This window comes from Haemaphysalis longicornis, unplaced genomic scaffold (genome assembly GCF_048455015.1).
Source record: "Haemaphysalis longicornis isolate Haplotype H1 unplaced genomic scaffold, Haemaphysalis longicornis Haplotype H1 scaffold_4, whole genome shotgun sequence".
Taxonomy (NCBI): Eukaryota; Metazoa; Arthropoda; class Arachnida; order Ixodida; family Ixodidae; genus Haemaphysalis; species Haemaphysalis longicornis.
The window spans coordinates 225,781,172-225,799,885 of NW_027526361.1; the positions used below are offsets into that span (position 1 = coordinate 225,781,172).

Below are 18,714 nucleotides of genomic sequence, written 5' to 3' on the forward strand. Positions count from 1 at the left end.
CGGTATACAAATATGTAAGCGGCGGTGTTCCAACGCAACCGGCAAAGCAAAAACATCGAATTCAACGAGCTGTACGAAAACATTTGCACTTTGCCAGCGTTGCTACGACGGTATCGCTCTGGAGGCTTGGTTTCTGGAAAAAATTCCCCCGCATTTCCCCGAGGGGGAGAATGTGAAAGTGCGAATGCACGGTTGTCGGCCCGCTTGCGGCGCTTGCGCTCGGCCCCCGCAGCCCACCGCCTCGCCGCCTTCTCTTCCATCTCTTCCATCGGGTTTGTAGTATCACGTGTACACCACGCAGTTATCAAGCCGCTATAACGCCGCTGAGTCGCCAACGCACGCCGCTGACGACGTAGTTTGAATGCGTTAAAGATATAAGGCGCGTCACTAACACTGATATCAGCGTCGCGTCCGTGGCTTGGTCGGTAGAGCGTCGCGCTGCGGCCGCAAAGTCCTCGGATCGAAACCGCCGGATGCTGTTTCTTTTTTAAATATAGAGGAGCACTGCGGACGCCGCCGCCGCCGCCGCCGCCGCCGGCGGTGGATGGTTTGGGGTCGCTTATAAAGTGCATTCGCACTTAAAATATTCGCCTTAGATGGACAACCCTGGCTATGCTTGCGAGGGCGAGCAGCTCGGCGCCTCTCACTGTCGCTCACTACCTCCTCCTCTGTGCCCGGCACCTGCGGCGCGAGTTGAGCGGCGCACCCCTCTTTCACGTTTTGTCTGCCTTCGCTGCGTTTCTTTTGCCTGCCCTGTCACGGCCGCTCGATGGAAACCTAGTTTTCATCGAGCGGCCGTGGCCCTGTGGTGTTTTCGGACTCCTCAACGCGCGGTTGTCGGGTGGACGCAGTCTCTGCTTGGACGGCGCGTTGCAGCGGCGTTGGCCGTCTAGGCAAGGTAAGCACGATATACCGGCTATTTGCGTGTACGGTGTCGCACTACAATTAATGGACGTATGTTTGCCTTGCAATCGAAGAGTGCTAATGCCCTTTATGAAATCCGCACGTGGTTGTTAAGCTTACATCCACCTGCGAGCAAGATTTGCTACCGTAACTACGCCGTGCAAGGGAATGTACTCACAAATCAACGACAGCAAGAAGACGTAAAAAAATGAATTTTAGTGCTTTCCTTTTTGCGCTTAATTTTTAGCTCTGGCCCTGCTGAGTGGACGGGGGACTGTTGCTACGAGTCTCCTTGTAGATCGAGTTATTCCGTTCTTAACTTATTGAGGATTAACACTTGCATTAAACACATAACAGCCAGGAACGTTTTTAGCACAGCCTGTTCATAGAAAGTCCGCCGTCCATGTTTACGCGCTTGAGAAATTTGCGAAGTGTATCCAGGGACGCTGCTTTCTTTTGTTTTCTGTTCGCAGCAGCTGCTCACAGCTGCGCATGTTCACAGCAGCCGCCGTACGGGGAAATAACCCAGTTTGGGGCATACATGCATCCGACTGATGCGCATTGCCGGGCCTACGAGAATCCGAGCAGCCTTCGCGATTTTTGTCGGTCGCATGTCGCCATTCTGTCAACTAAAGCCATGAAAGAGCTTATACCGTCTGTTTCGAAGTGACCAAAAGTGTTAAAAGCGACCCACGTAATCTTCGGTCCAAGTGGCAGTAGCGAAAGTGCTTCATGCCCAGGGACTACAAATGATTTGTCCATCTAACACAAACTGTATGAGAGTAGCCAAGAACCAGCGAAGGAAGGAAGGAGAAGGAATGCGGGTGGGGAGGGGGACTTCGAGGGAGGCAACCAGTTCTCCCCGCACGAGACCCCTCGGTTCTCGGAACGGGTCCCCCGGGCGGGTTCGTCTCTTTTGTTCCTTGGATTGCTCCCCCAAAACTTCGCGAAACGTCAGGACGTTGGACCCTTCCTCTTTTGTGTTTCCTAGCAACTTTTTCCCTCCTTGCTGTATTCATTTCGTAGCGCATTCACGAACACGTGTGCGCGTTCCGAGAGGCCCTTCGGCGCGCTCGTGGTCGAGTGACAGACACGCGGAACCCGACGCGCTACCGCTGGACCGCGCCACCGGAGAATTTCAAAAATGTGCCCAAAGGCACCGAAAACAGCGTGGGCTACTTGGCGGTTGTGCGTGTTTAGAAGCGGCAATTGCCCATTTGCGTCTAAAGGGTGTACTTAAACGAGTTTCTTATAGGTGTCACGAGTATTTATGAAGGACATACTTTTTACTTGATGGTCCCTGACGCTAACAGGTGTTTATCTCTTTTTTGTATGTTAAAGAAGCGAGCATTTACAATTATTTTCCGCGTTGCTCCCTAATTAAATGATGACGTTGTCTGTGTACAGCAAAAAGTCTAAAATTACCTGCCGGTGATGTGCGCGGAGAGCAAAAAAATTACATGTGTGTGCGAGCACAAATACACGTTTTCTGGTGTCGCTTATTTTAATCGCTTCATTGCGGTGCCTACGATATGAGAGCTTGTTATTTTAAGGACGGCGTGAAATTTTTCTTGTTTTTCGAAATAACCTTGCTTTAACGTTCCTTTGAAAGCATTGTTGAGTGCACACGCCAATCTAATGACATTTATGTAAGCTTTCTACTGCAATCCTGCCCATGCATTTTTAAATTGTTTCGCTGCGCACTATTTTTTTTAGAACGTAATCTCCGAAGAAGGTGACGCCGAAATATGGAACACATAACAATTGTAGTTAATAAGATTACTGCTTATCTTATTTTATTAGCGTCCTGTGAGGTCACAGACCAGTTTTGTCCAAGTTAGTTGAAAAACTAGAATTGCCACCATTTCAAGTTAACTCAAGCGCCTAAGTAAGAGAAGTATCATAACTCTAAGAACTCTGTTGCATGTTTGGTAACGTTGTTATCTAAGTTCTGTCTTTTTTTTTTCCTAATTTGCGCTAATTTTTATCCCTAGACAATGTCCAAACATAAGCCTCGCGCCCCCCCTCCCACCATTCTTTCTTAAAAATGGTATTGAAGATCCGATGCCGCATGACAATATAAACTATGCTTACCATTACATAAATTGTCTTACGTCCTTCAAAGGGGCATTGTTTTCACGGAGGGCTTTTTTTTCTCTGAAGGGGAGACTAAAAAATTCTTGCTCGCGAGGTACGTTGGCACGGCTAGAGAAAAGGCCTGATTGATTTGACATTTATTTGCGTCTAAAAAAAGTGTTTCACTAATATTTTCCCATTTTCTTTTCACTACAGGTGCTGGTGAAATTTCCCGCGTGGAGAATCCGAAGTACGAAGACTCTGATGCACAACGCTTCATCTGCGCTGGCTACCGAGGTGGCTGAAGGGCATTCATTCCTGCTGCTTAGTAATGGCGAAATTGGCCACTCGACTGAGGTGTACAATAAACAACTTTCAAACTGCCAATTTGTGCGCATACATGCTGTTCTTTTCAGTCATTTGCTGGCCCGCATTCCGAGCATGGCCGGTTTACATTTTCACAATAGAGCATATCTTCAGCGTAGTGCCTATTAAACTTTTTGAAACTACAATATGATAGTTTCTAGATGAACGGTAACAATTCCAACTAGGACACATTGCCATGGCATCTCTCAATGTATTTAGGTTTTATTTAGTATACACTCGTAACAAATTTTGAGTATATTTGAAGCAGTATTTCATGTGCATTTAAAATGCATTACTAATACATTTTCACGTATTTAAAATGACATTTTCTGAGCATTTTTAATGCATTTCAAATGCATTAAATATATATTTTTCATGCACTGCTTATGTATTTTTGAGGTACATTTTAAATACATTGTAAATGTATTCGAAATGCATTTCGAATGTGGACAAAATAATGCAGAATAAATACAAAGTTAATATATGTATTAAATGCATTCAAAATACATTAAAAATACGGCATCTTTTCGCTAAGGGCCTAGCGATCGCATAATGGCTCGGGCGCCAGGATCCCCACAACCTTGAAGGACAGGTGCTGCAAGAAGTGTATTCAGCCGAGCAACCATCTCAGAACAACTCAGCCGGTGATGATGATGAAGTCCACGAGCCGATTAGATGGAAGAATATGATGAGGATGACTACGAAAGGAAGATAAATTATAAGGTAAAGTCCATAAGGTAGCAAGAAGTAACGGTTGTGGCAGTCAGTGTTGGCCATAAGGTACCAAGAAGTAATAGTTGTGGCAACAACGTGCCGGACGTAGTGTTGCATGACTATGCTCCGAATATATATGAATATATATTTTCTCAAGATGCCTAGATGGACGTCAGAGCTACACAGCATTTTACAGAAGCTCTGGAGCGACCTCGCGCGATTTTTTTCGACGCGACTTCGCACACGAACGGTAAATGGCGAAACCGATACATTAACAGCTTCGCTACAAAAAAATTGCTATTTTGTTCTGTAACATGTTGACCGGAGTACAACAATGTCTTTTCCAGGCTCTGCACTAAACTGAACAAGGTCCACTTACCGTGATCCAGAACGAAGGCTACGCGGCGTGTCATTCTCCTTCTCTATCAGAAACGTTTGCACAGCATCTCGTTTGCCCTGCAAATAGTGAATCTTCACACAGGAAGGAGGCTGACGTGAGTGATACGCAATATATACAGGATATAATGTCCGGCTTTGCAGCCCACACGACTTTCAGCTGTACTGCAAATACGGCAATGCTGCAGTGATGAACGTACTACAGATAGAGCGTGGCCCCGTAACGTTGACTGTTAAAATTGTAGTGAGAGAAAACGGTGTTGTTACAATTGCCCAGCATAACCAGCAGATGTACCGGCTTGTTGCGACAACACAGCTACACAGTCGATTATCAGAAGTTCTTAAATGTGGAGCTGTTCAGCTTGAGCTTGGTGCGGTGCGGTAGCAAAAAGAGTACCAAGAAAGAAAAAATTGCGCTGCCTGGCAAGGGTGCACCACCGCAGACAGGGTATTATAACAGTGAAGCCGGCTTTCGCGCTGGATCGAGTGGGAGCAGAAGGAGCATAGCGTATGCGCACACCTTACTATACCATTCCAAGGGTGATAGTTTTCATGGGCTACCAAAACGTAAAGAAAATTGGCGCAGCTTACGCCAGTGGTGAAGGATGGAAAAACATTTCACCAGCGAAAAAAGACAGATACCTAGAGAGAAGCAAACAGGACAATCGCTAGATAAAATGGTTTCGCTTTTTCGCTGGTAAAATGGTTCTAAGTCAACACCAACTAGCCCAACTTTCAGAATTAACTGATTGAAAAAACAACAGAGTTCGGGGTCGACCTAGGTTCTTACCCACTGGGATCCGCTGGCAGTGTGGGGGACAGACCCGAACGGTCTTGTAAAATCCGACTGAACTTGGCCTCACCCCTCAGCACTTCGCCTATCCTAGCAAAAGCATTGCGAATCTAGCAAAACTTCGCAAATCCTACCAAAACAGCAAAACCTGGAAGAAGCTAGGTCGACGCCAGCTTCTTCAGCCTTGCACCAGTAGTGCAAGCTTTGCTATTTTTTTTACCTCATGAACTTTCCACTCTATGGACTCTTCTGGGGGCCAGCGGAACAGCGGCAAACAACAAAAGAGAACATGGAACTGCCTTACATCGCTAGGGGGTACCAATGTTCGGAAATCAGATGGTTAATAATTTGCCCTTGTAGGCTAATTTTCCTCGCCGCCTGCCTGCGCAGGCGTGGGGTGCGTAACGCAGCTACCAGGAGCTACAACAAACGTTATCGTATCAGATTCACCTCAAGCTTATATCAATTGGTTCACGTTAGAGCTTCTTCTTTAGGCAATGTCATAGACCAGTGTAAATTGGTGTTGAACCCATTTCATTTTTATGAAGTTCATACTATCACACAGACGAGACGTTGAACCTCGGTGTTCGAAGGTAATTAGAGTTGGTTTTACTGCACAGACTGGCCGCCAAGTGAAGGTAGTGTCCAAGAGCTTGCAGAGTCCGTGCAACTTTTTCTCGTCAACGGATGATGATTGAAGAGGACATCATGGTGGTGATCAAATCCCGAAGATGGCAATGAAGAGAGCTTAGCTTGTGACAAAGGTAGCACCTGGCGGAGAAATGAATACCGAACTTTGTGGTTGTGTTGGTGCTTGAAAGAGTTTTGACGGAGTTATGTAGTAGTCACTAAAACTGTCTTGTCTCCAGCTTGCTGCTTGCGTTCTAATTTGGGCAATAAGCTGGCTGGAAACAAGGTCGTTGGGAACTAGGGTCTGGGTTTCAAGAATAAAAAGGGACTAATTAGTAGAGTTCGCAGAACAGAATAATCTGCGCATCCTCAATACCTTCTCACAAACGGGAGAGCCCGAAGTGGACGGGGAGTAGCGTGAATGGGGTGCATAAAATTGAAATATACTTCATACTATGCGATGACTCTGGCATTGTGCAGGATGTGGAAGTGCTCGGAAATGTGAGGTGTAGTAACGACAGTATAGTAAGATCTTAACTTAGGCGAGATTTGAGGAGGAATAGTAACATGCTACAACGAAGAAAGTCGATGAATGAGCTAACAGTAACAGAAAAAGGTGAAAATTCAGGATCACGCTGCAAAAACGATATTCAGCTCTAACCGAGGAAGCAGAGTTTACGACACAGGAGGCGAGCGACAATATTATACGCGTTATCACAGAGTGTGCAATAAAATTCGGAAGTAAAATCGCTAGACAGGATACTGGTGAACTTTCCAAGGAGGCGAAGGATTTAATTAGGATTATGATGAATTTGAATTTTATTGGCGCAGCAGCCAAATTTGGCTATAATGCGCCAGACACAAGATTTATTAGGAAAGAGCAAAGCATGACAGTCACCATCACTACTGATAGAGTAGAACTAGAAGAGCTTTCGAAATTAATCAATAAGCGTAAGGCAGTTGACATACTGAGGTATCAAATGGAGAGAATTGAGCCTGCTCTAAAAAACGGCAGCAGCCTGAAAGCAGTGAGGAGCCATGGGGTATGACTAAAGACAAGAAAGGCAATGTTATCACAAATAGGGATAAAACAGTTATAGTATCCGCGGCGTTAGAGATCTGTGCAGTAGCCGCAACTTCGAGGATAATGCCGAACATAAAGTAGTTCAGAGGAGATAGACATCCCACCAGTAACAACAGGAGAAGTAAAAAAAGTTTTGTGATGAACACACCAATGCCGAAAGCCCTCATAATGAGTCACGCCCTTACACGAAGGGTTATTATTCCGTTGTAAAAAAACGTATGCCTTTCGGTGTCAGAGGGAGGTCCTTTTTTACAGTCCTCTGAAGGACGTCACAGAAAAGAGGCAAACGCGTTATTTAAATGATCAGCGCCGACAACGCAACTTCCAATCTTTTCTTCCGGCAAGCCAAGGCGAGGAGAATGATAACTCGCCACCGAGTCTGTACACAAAGCAGCCGCGTCGGCGGATTGCCTCGAAAGCGCGTCATCCCTATTTCATATTTGCCGCGCTTTCGAGGCGCTTTTTCAAAGAAAGTGCTACGAGTTGTGCCGCGCCTCCGCCAGATGGCGCCACGGGAACCGCGACCGAGAGAAGACGCAGTCAAAACATCCCCCTCGCGTGGGGCACGATCAAATGCAGAGCATTTCCGGGGGCGCACGACGTTAAGTAGTTTGCGTTACGTTAATGTTGTTGCACTTGTGGCAACTGCTGACGAGAGAGCGCTCGTCAGCAGTAATTTGAATAAGTCAACGATATAAGGCGCGTTCGTAGTGCCCCATTCTGTGTCGGCTTTGTGGCGCAGTGGGTAGAGCACCATGTACATTGCGTTTCGCCCGCAGGGTCGAGGGATCGAAACCGGGCGCCGGATAGTATTTTTTTGTATAGTAGAGAGGGGTGCGGTGCGTGCGGACTACGGACGTCAACGCGGGTGACATCATGAGTTACTGAAATTCTCTGCATTTAAAAGGCTTTGAAAGAAATGCAAGAGGGAAAAGCACCTGGTGAAGATCAGATAAAAGAAGACCTTTGAAGGATGGAGGGCAAATTGTACTAGAAAAACTGCGAACCTGTATACGCAATGCCTAATGACCGCGAGTGTACCGGAACCTTGGAAGAGCGCGAACATCATCCTAATCCATAAGAAAGGCGACATGAAGCACTTGAAAAATTACAGGCCGATCAGATTACTGTCAGTCGTCTACAAGGTACTTACCAAGGCATTCGCTAACGGAATTTTGGCCACCTTAGATTTTAGTCAACCTAAAGAACAAGCAGGGTTCCGTAAAGGTTATTCAACAATAGACCATATTCTTCATAATTAATCATCTGATAGACAAACGTGCAGAGTATACTCAACCCTTATATATAGCCTTCATAGATTATGGGAAAGCTTTTCACTCGGTCGAAACCTCAGCAGTCATGCAGGCATGGCGGAATCAGGGTGTTACCCGCCGCGGTGGCTCAGTGGCTAAGGCGTTGCGCTACTGAGCACGAGGTCGCGGGTTCGATTCCCGGCCGCGGCGGCCGCTTTTCTGATGGAGGCGAAAAGCAAAAACGCCCGTGTGTACGAGATTTCGGCGCACGATAAAGATCCCCAGGTGGTCGAAATTAATCCGGAGCCCTCCACTACGGCGCGCCTCATCGCCTGCGTTGCGTCGGCGCGTTAAACCCCCACAATCAAATCAAATCAATCAGGGTGTTGACGAGCATTAAGTAAGACTACTAGAGGATATCTACAATGGGTCCACAGCTAGCATAGTCCTTCCATAAGGACAGAAGTAGAATACTATAAGAAAGGGCGTCAGGCAAGAAGACACAATGTATCCAATGTTATTGAAATGGTATTCACTGCATGTTTACGAGATGTTTTCCGAGCATTGGATTGGGGGTAGGAGAAGTAGGATTGAAGTAGGAGAACAAGTGGGCGTAAGGGTTAATGGAGAATACCTCAGTAACCTCAGATTTGAGGATAACGTTGCCTTGCTAAGTAACTCGGGGGACGAATTACATAGCATGCTTACCGCACTGGACAAACAGAGTGGAACCGTGGGCCTGAAAATTAATCTGCATAAAACTAAAGTAATAATCAATAACCTAGGGATAGCAGAGCAGTTTGGGATGGGGGCGAGGCAGTGGAAGTGGTAAGTGAATATATCTGATTAGGCCAAGTAGTGACCCCGGATCCCAACCACTGGGCAGAGATAATTAGAAAGATGAGAAGGGGGTCGTGTGCATTCGGCAGGCCTTCTCAGATAATGAATGGCAGCCTATCATTGTCTCCGAAGAAGAAAGTGTATGACAGCTGCATCTTACCGGTATTCACCTACGGGGGAGAAACTTGGACGCTCACTAAAATGGTTTAACTTAAATTGAGGACGACTCAGCGAGCAACGGAACGGAAGATGACAGGTGTAACATTAAGGGGCAAGAAGAGAGTGGAGTGGGTCAGGGAACAAACGCGTGCTAAGGACATATTAGTAGAAATTAAGAAGAAAAAATGGGCGTAGGCGGGACGTGTAATGCGAATGCAAGATAACTATTGGGCATTAAGGGTAACAGAATGGGTCGGTAGAGAAGGAAAGCGAAGCAGGGGTTGGCAGAAAATTAGGTTGGCAGATGAGATCATGAATTTTGCGGGGATAAATTGGTTGTAGCTAGCACAGGACCGGGATAATTGGAGATCCATGGGAGAGGCCTGTACCCTGGAGTGGGCGTAAACAGGCTGATGATGATGGTGATAATAATGATGAATGTAATCATTTGTTATGCTTTGCCACTTTATAAATTCTTTGTTCTCCCGCAAGCGACAATAAGGGCCAAGTGGTTGTGAGTATCTTCATTGTAGTCTTACTAGACAAGAACTTGGACATGGGTAAAGAAACTTATTTTCGGAGCTTTTGTGCTGGGCAGGCCGAGACATTGCACTAGAGTGTTCAGACCATGGTGTAAGAATATTCTTACACCATGGTTGAGACCAAGAACTACCGCGATGGTGCATGCATCGTTGTTGGGACACAACTTGACAGCTAGTAGGGAAACCAGCTGCAGTATCGCACACCTAACTAGAATAACGTGCCTCTGCTTACGTTTGAACTGACCAAGTACATGTACGGCGCATGAATTGCTACTACTAATACATGTCATGGTCATGTGTTTATTCCTTGCAGGCCTAGTCACCAGAAGTCCTAGTCACTTGCTCCACTGAGCACGGCACACGATCAGGATTTATGTTGTGTTTGTTGGGCTTTTTCAGGTGACCTAAACAACGCAGACATCAAGTACGCGATGTGCGAAGCTGTCTGGGACACCTGCACCCAATGGTTTCCCCTTTCCCAAGACGGAACTCAGTAGGATGCTGTTTGAAGAGGCGACCAGGTAAGAGAAAAACAGCAGCCTTTATTTAGTACACGCTGGATTTTAAATCACCCGCAGAAAATTTTAGTGTTACAGTCGCAGTACGCCAAGCAACAATTTACCTTTCCTTTGGGTGCAAAGGAGCGCTATGCACGTAGTAGCGGAAACTTTGTCACTGTGTTTAGCTACCATTCGACTTCTTTTTGTACAATAAGGATTTACAGAACTTTTTATAACTGAAATACTCTGTAATAATGGCTGGAACCATAAGAAAGCGCTCGCAATGGGCACGCTTTTTATGCGATAGAGCGTTGATTTGAAACTTACAGCAAATCATTCCTTTCGTACCGCACTCGCAAGGAAGATTAGGCCGGCAGTGTGACCAAAAGTCTGTAAATACTAAAACAGATACCCGTGGACGACTGATATCGTCAGTTTCTTCCTACGCCGCTTTTATTTTGCGTGGGTCGCGAAAGGTTAGTTCGGCTGCGTGTTATTCACGCAGACAATATTATGAAACCGTGCACCCCTTATTCTATTCCTGCATGACATTAAGCCTATATATTCGTTCACCTTGATTTAAAGAGCAAAAAAACGAAGACGATGGCCAATAGGGGACAAAAAGGCGCAATGTGTGCTTTACTTTTCTATGCTTTTTGTAGAACGTGCAGACGCAATTCTTCCTTTCACTTTAGCATTTTTCTGTCGCAATAGGAGCGGTAGCCGAAACAGTCCTGCGACAAGAAGCTTTTTGCTCCTTCCAGTGTCTCTAAGCACCAAGGCGGCAGCAGGGAAACCGAATGCGAGATAGACTACAGCCTTGTTTGATATCTGAGGCATAAATTAAGAAGAATGCTAACAATGAGACAGCTCAAGTTTTAAGTAGCGCTGAAATTAATAGCTCAGCCACGATGAGGACGATTAAAAGGTGAATTACCTCGATTAGTACAGCTCACCCATACCCTAGTCATAGGAGCGAAATGGAATAAATCGAAAGACATGCTTCCAAGCTGTTGGTGAAGCCTTTGAATTGAAGTCAATGCAAAAGGGCTGAGTAGAGTTGTCTTTGGTGGTGATTTTTGAATGCCGGCGCGAACAATAAGTGAAAGCGCCTCGAAGACCTGCTTCTGAGCGATCTATTCCATGTTGCCCTTGGATAGCAGACTTCATTGACGTGAAAAAAAGGGGATATTGGACGCTATTTTGGACTTTGGGAAGCGCCATTGAGGAGACGCCAGAGCCTAGTAGCTCTGGCAGTTTTAAACCTGTTCAATATACCTGGTGTGCTTTCCAAGGGACTTCATTACGGGCTTCGTGCAGTTCGAAATGTCCGTAGACGCGTCTTAGCAAAGTCTCTGAGAGGCCATTTTGACCATCGTCATAAATCAAGGCCGTGATCGCTACTCAGTTCAGGAATATAACTGCTCCCTGACCGGTATATCGAACATGTTCGTTGGAACCCACTGGCACATGGCGAGCAAATATAGTGGCACGTCACTCAAAGCGCTCTGTTTGTAAAGGTACACTGGGGTCATGTTCTAGGTCTGTAGGAGTTATCATAAATTATGCACCAGTGTAGTTCTGGACACTTACTTAATTACAGCGTTCAAGAACCAGGGGTTTATATCTATTGGGTGTAAGTGGTGGGTACCTATTGTTTACCTGTTCTGTTTTTTATAAAAAATTACAAAGGTTTACGCGCTCAGGCCACACATGGCTTATTAGGTAAGGCGTAGCGGACGCCTCCTGAATACTGTGGTCAACGTGCAGCCTCCAACCTGGAACCTGCGCAAATATCTCGTACACGTTCTCGAGCTTTTTTTTTTGTCTTCATCGCAAGTTTTTTTGTTATTGTTTTTGTCTTCTCGCTTCCTCCACAAAAAATTTCGCTTTTGCCGAGATCCTAAGCCGGGAATTTTTATTTATTAGCTATTGAGCTAAGGCTTAGTCATTCTAAGGCTTAATAAGTTGCAAGATTCATCTAAGGCTTAGTAAGTTGCAAGAAAAAGAAACGGAAAAACACCCGGTAGCCGTACCACAAGGAACTGTAACCCGGGCTTTCTTTTGAGGCCTTTATGAGAAGGCCTGCTTGGAGAGAAGACACGTGAATCACACGAAGGCAACGAAATTTGTGATTAGCGCCTGTTGACAATCGTTAAATTTCGCCACGCGCTCTAAAATTAATCCGTAGCAGTGCACTACGGTGCGACTTTTATCTCAGCTGTAGGTTGGGGGTAAAACCTCCATTCGAAATAACAGTCATTTGAGTTATGAACATAAGCAAAATATTATAGACCTACCAAAACAGGGGTTACCCAGTTTGCTGAATTAGAGTTTTTGTACGTGGGATATCTCAAAATTGCTGATATGTAGTAATTACGTTCCTTCAATCAATCAAATCATCAATTATTCAATCAATACAGATGCCTCGAGGCAAAATAAAGGTATTAGTACTGATTGGTACACCGCCTTCAAAACAATCGTAGAAACAGACGAAATAAATCGGGATGGCCCGAAGCCACAATACAATACATATATTAGAAATATTTTTGAACCAAATGTAAATAGAACCAAGTTTCAGAGCCAAAAACGCATCATGTTGCCAGCGCTGGCGCTCAACCGAAGAAAACCTCGAGGTACAAGAAAAATAGGGAAGAAACAAGCAACCAAGAACATTATGCGCGGGTAAGAAAAACAGTGACTTACTGCAGGTAGGCCCGCAACGGGGACACAAAAATTGTTAATACATGGCAGTTTTCCTCTCTCAGACAACGAACAAGGGGCAGGAATTGCATGAAAATTGTATCCTGTTAATGGGCGAGAGTCGACTGCGCAAGGTATCCTTGCGGAAAGGACGGCACGTTCGGATAATTATATTAGGCACCACGATAACAATGTAACATGGTCAAGTGTAACCAGGTCGCCGCACAAAAATGAAGATAGGCGACATGTGCTTTGATTGATTGATTGATTGATTGATTGATTGTGAGATTGTGATATTTAACACGCGGACGCTACACAGACGATGAGGCGCGCCGTAGTGAAGGGCTCCGGATCAATTTCGGATAAATTTCGCGAATACTATACACGAAAGACGAGCTGGCCCTTGTGTCGGTTTCCCCGTGGCAGAAAGGGTTCGTGAAGACTGAAATGAAGTTCTTTTGTACCTTTTATTGCAATCACTGTTTTACGTCTGGCTGGCAATGTTCAGCAAGTAGGTCACGTGGTACGTGTAGGTGTCTAGCCAAGGGTAGGGGCAGTTTTAGTTTCCCGAAAATTTTTGTACCTATGTCTGTTTTTGCTAGTGTTTGTCTTGCCAGAGCAAGCACTTGCTACAGTCCATGGTGACATTCTCCACATCCACGAACATAGTTGCAGAGCATGAAAATTCTACAGAAACGCTTCGATCACGCTTTTTATAACAGATGAATGAGTGTAAGAGTAACAATTGCGACTTGCGAGCAGTGGGAGCTCGCTTACGGGCCCAAACATGCAAAATAAAAATAAATTTTTTTAGGGAAACAATCTGAGCGCAGCGCAGTATAAGTCTTAGGCATCCAAATCTTCTGAAGATAGGTGTAGTTACGCAAATGTTTTTTTTTTGTGTGTGTTTAGAGTATCACTTCGGATTTAGTCCTCGCTCGGTTACATAAAAAATATTTCTTCGTATATAGAAATAATGCAGCGCCCGATCGTCACGCGTGCCTCAAAAATGTTATTAGCGATGACCAAAGTATTAAAACACGGATTCTTTTTATTCAAGACAGAGTTTTAAAATTGGGACCTTGAGTTAGCATTGCATGCACAAGAAAACAAAACACGTTTAAGAAGTCAGTGGGTCGCGGATGGGTACTCGCGTGACAATTTTGTTTTGTCCCTAGGAGTTAAAACTCCATTCCGAGTTTTACACTTTCCCATTTAATTCCCCATACCTTATGTGGCAAGGTTTCGAAGTCGGTGTGACTCGCTGAAAACCGTGTAAAGCCGGATCTATTTTTATGTGGTTGGAAGAAAGCGAAGTGTCCCAAAGAAACGTTTTTTTTGGGTTCGGGACTTTTTAGCGCCTTTCTTCGCGACAAAATTCGTAGTTCAGTTGCTTTAATTTTGCCAAATTAGCGGTGTGAACAGCAAATTACAAATGATTCTAGGCGAGGGGTATTGTTTAACCGACTTCACATGTGGCACCTGTCTTCTCTCTGCAGACTGACTCTCATGAACAAGAACCCAGGGCAGCCAAGACGTCCATCCAGATCAGGAGAAGCCAGCGACAATCCTGAGAAAAACAACCTAAATTACGGCGACTCGGCGTGTTCGCTGTCGCTGCAGATGTAGAGTAGCCATAAATAAAAACTTCAACGTGATTTCCATACCCAGCGTCAGTGCTCGCTGGAGGAAGGGAAAAACGTATACTGAATGCTCCGATAGAGTTTCCCGCGAGGCTTATGGAACTAAACCCGATCGCGTGTCTATTGCTTTTTGTTTTCTGCTTTTGTTGTTTTCTGATTTCATGTTTTTCCTTTCTATTTTATGAGGGGTGGGGGTACCTCTTAAAATGAAATCCTGCGTAGGCTGAAGTAAGGGAGCTCAATCCTCTAGTATTATAAACACTTTAGATAAACCAATAAACTAATCAATCTGACAGTCTGGCAAAAGTATATATATATAGACTAACTAATTTCAAACAACTGAACTGAAGGCATGCATTATACATATAAATACTTCATAGCAAAAAGAAAACATTCAGCGTAGTTGAGACGAAACATAGGTACATAACTGACAGAAGTCCAATTTTTTTGACAAAAATTCACATCGAATTGGTGTATGCGGTACAGCTAAGCAAAAAGAACGTTAGAAATAGTGCCCAAGACAGGTGAAATAAAATAATACTGAAAAGGACTCCTGCTCGTGCTGTTCCAACAACATTGGAGACATCTGGTTCCAAAAGATGGCGTGCAAGCAGTGCGAAAGCGGAAAAATTGAATATGACTGCGCAAGCTTTCACTGCCTCTCTAATGGGAGGAGGAGAGGGGAACAGAAAAGCAGGAGCGTTGGGAGAGGGTGTTACTAAGCACGGGCGGCCGACGAATATCGCCTTTCGACGACATTTGCACCCAAGCCGGCAGATCCACCGCCAATTTTATTTGCTAACTGTGTTTTCCGGACCAAGTTCATTGTTACAAATCCTGCTGTGCCTGTGTTCATCGGCTGTTACAATTCTCGAAACGCAACAGTACGACTACGAGGCCAGATATACTAGGACTGCACAAACTGCCGGCCAGTTACGTACCGCTACTCTGCAGTGGATGAATTCGTTGCGGGTTTGGAACAGGAAAAACGTCATCTATTCCCAGTTGATGGATTTCGTGCAGGAGCCCCATCTTCATCGAGGCCAGCCTCAAGTGTACCCGCATGAATCTGTCCCTTCGGTGTATTCGGCTATCAGCGCATGGATTTTCCAATAGAATGCTTCATTAGGGGCAAGCTCAGCGAAAGAATTTCTGTCACTGTTACTGATCCAGCAGCTATTCGATCAGCGCTCCTTTGTGCGAGTCGAAATCCTACCCGGTGGAGAATAAAGCCCATAGAATGTCGCTCAGATTTGTAAGCGCTGAGTAATCAGAGAGAATCCATCAAGCACTCATGTACGAGTTTAATGTTAAACACGCAAGTGCAGTGAGTGAAGAACGGGACATTTTTCTTCAGTGGCCACCAGGCCTTTCTGGTATTGCGGGCAACGTGGTCTGCGATGCAGCGGCAGGGAAGCCAATGACCTACAATGCACTGTTGAAATATCATATTGAGAGTAGCAACCCAGCTGCGTCTATAGCCTTGGATACAAACTACAGCACCTGTCGCCTTGGCAGCTGCTCTGAGAAGGTACTCCCGTTTTCAGGATATATACACAATATCTGCAACTACCAACTTCCAGGAGTTCTGTCTAAGCGAACTCAAAGTGTGCTCCGTCGGCTGCCACTGAACGCCGCATACACTAGCACTTAGGTTGTTAGCTTTCGCTGCTGTAATCATCACAGTATCCCGTATGCTCTATGAGTGGGGACAGTAACTGAGAAAATCGTATGGTACTGCAGGCGACTCGCTACTGAGCGCTCAACTGCGTAGAAAACACATTTGCGATTTGAACGAGAAGGGGGATCCAACTGGGGCGCTTTCCTGAACCATGGTCAATCATGACGTGGCGGCGCCAGGGGTTGTACCCCCTGGACTTTATTTACCCCTTTAGGGCTGAATGGTGAACTGCGGCGGCTCTGGGCCTTCATTTTGCGCTTCCGCTTCTTGAAACGTGGAGGTACCTCGGAACGGGTCTTCGTTGCGGGCCGCAGCAGTACGTTCACGCAGACGAGAAATACACACCAAAGACACAAGACACACACAGCGGCTCATGTTTATTCAACGTAATCACTTATTTATATTATGGCTATGGCTATGCGTTCCTTTATATCGCGATGCATATAAGGTGCCTCGTTGCTGCTTCCCACTTTTCCCCTCCTTCTCCTTTTCAGTAACCAGCCCAGTCATTAGCTCGGATGATTTCGTCAGTGTTCATTTTCATTACCGCTTTCACACTCTCCCGCGCACTCTCCGTTTCTCTCGCTTCTCATCCCCCATGCGCTAGCTGCTACAAATTATGCATTTTAAAGATAGGTGCAGTAACGCGGTCTGAAGTGATCTTCCATAGGTGTGCATGTAGGTGCGTAGAAAATCTCAAAGTGATCACGAGGGCGAAATCTGCGAAGTGCGAGAAAAGATGGCGGTCGCCTAACACGTTTTTACAGAATTCGCCCAGAGAACGCTTTTCTAAGCAGAGGTTTGCTAACTACATAGTTTCTATATTTTTTAAATTTGCTATATCTGAGTTTTGCGCTTACAGGTAACTAGACCTAACTACCATGAATAAAGCATTCAGAGCACGCCAGCAAACCGAGTTTTCACTAGTTCTCCGTGATGTCAGTTCTTTGCACGCACGCCGAACGACTGCAACGCGTACAAGCAAAGAGGAGCAGCTCAACGACGAAAAATACGACAGAAGTTGCCAGCATGTAGCCCGCAAGCACAAACACGGCTCGCATGTCTTCGAATCGGAGCGGCTGAAAGGCGCTGCTGCGATCCTGCTTGTAGCTGTCCAAGAAGCAAGCGGTGCCTTCGGGGTACAGCTCTTCGTGCCGCATGAAGGGTATGGGCATTGCAGACAACCAGAGAATCCTGCACCATCAAAAATTCCCATATTTAAAGGATCCTGCAACGTTTTTTGTCTCTCTAAATCTCTAAGGCTTTGAGATCGTAGTCAATAAACACATCCAGTACTTAGAATAAAGAATCACAAAGTACCTCAGCCAAACATTACTGCTCTATGCCCATCATATAACTTGGAAACCTGCTCAAAAACATTTTTCTCGATTTCCCGAGTCTTGGCGTTTTTTGAGCGCTCGAATTACGTCTTTACAGCAAGATAGCGGCCATTGGCACCTCCCTTTCTGTTGAAGAAATAAAAACATTCGATAGTCACTTTATAAAAAAAAAGTCCCAAAGTAAAATAGAAACGCAAGGCGGATAGTTCCGCTCCGACGAGCAAATCATGCAGCGCCGCTCCATGCTGTTCATAACTATAGCTTTGACAATGCATCCAGGTGCGAAGGAAAGAGTGAGAGCGTTTATCAGAAGTGTTGCACAGGCTCTTGAACATTTCAAAACCTAGTTGGCAAACACTGATCATCAGTCATCACACTACAGCGCTCATGGCATGCCCCGCCAAGGAGCCAGCCGAAGAAACCAAACTCAATGTTTTCATTCACAATACACACGAAGTTACCCGATTGTCGATATCAGAACATTAACCCAACGCGTTCCTCAAAACGTTCAGTGCCGCATCTTCTAAAAGCTCATCCGGGTGCCAAAATGCAACAATATTGAGACGTTCTCACACTTACTGGCCGTTGCACGTTACCTGGATACTTGGAACCCCCTCTTGCGTTAACCTGTCAAAGCGTACGTTCCAACAATTGCACCAAGGTCACTGTTACACCCATATCTGGTCATATACGTTCCACTCATAATAAAGGCCCACGACAAGCTCGTGCCACCTGCCAACGCTCCAATTCCCACTCACACACAGCATGCTTCTCCCTACTGCACCTACAAAGCCGAAACCTGTCAGTTGTTGACGCCAAGGGAGGCCTCCTCTCCGCCTCACTGATCCGAAAGACAGTCAACATCGACGGTGCCGAGGGACGACCCTTGCCTTTGCCTTCCACTAAAACACAAATATACTGCCCAATCTTGGTCGCATCCCAGTGAGGATGTCCCTACTACCAAACAGACGCATCCCTACCGTTGGCGTAAGATTCTCGTCCAACGACCTATACTCCCCGGCATCCACATCGTATGGTCTAAGTGTCACGCATCCCTCACGGAGTTTTGAAGCAGCTTATAACTATGCCGG

General features: G+C 45.6%; 2 protein-coding genes across 2 annotated transcripts in view; one reads left to right on the forward strand and one right to left on the reverse strand.

Moving 5' to 3' along the window:
- Sifa (neuropeptide SIFamide) overlaps positions 1–14,637 on the forward strand; it is a 117,629-nt gene extending 102,992 nt beyond the window's left edge. Inside the window, exons 3-4 of the mRNA XM_077705620.1 lie at positions 10,156–10,277; positions 14,459–14,637. Coding sequence (XP_077561746.1) covers positions 10,156–10,253 — 98 coding nt within the window. The 3' untranslated portion in view covers positions 10,254–10,277; positions 14,459–14,637. The remainder of the gene's footprint in view (positions 1–10,155; positions 10,278–14,458) is intronic.
- Positions 14,638–16,656: 2,019 nt separating this feature from the next.
- The window catches only part of LOC144180246 (uncharacterized), a 42,619-nt gene continuing 40,561 nt past the window's right edge, over positions 16,657–18,714 (reverse strand). Inside the window, exon 8 of the mRNA XM_077708626.1 lies at positions 16,657–17,477. Coding sequence (XP_077564752.1) covers positions 17,207–17,477 — 271 coding nt within the window. The 3' untranslated portion in view covers positions 16,657–17,206. The remainder of the gene's footprint in view (positions 17,478–18,714) is intronic.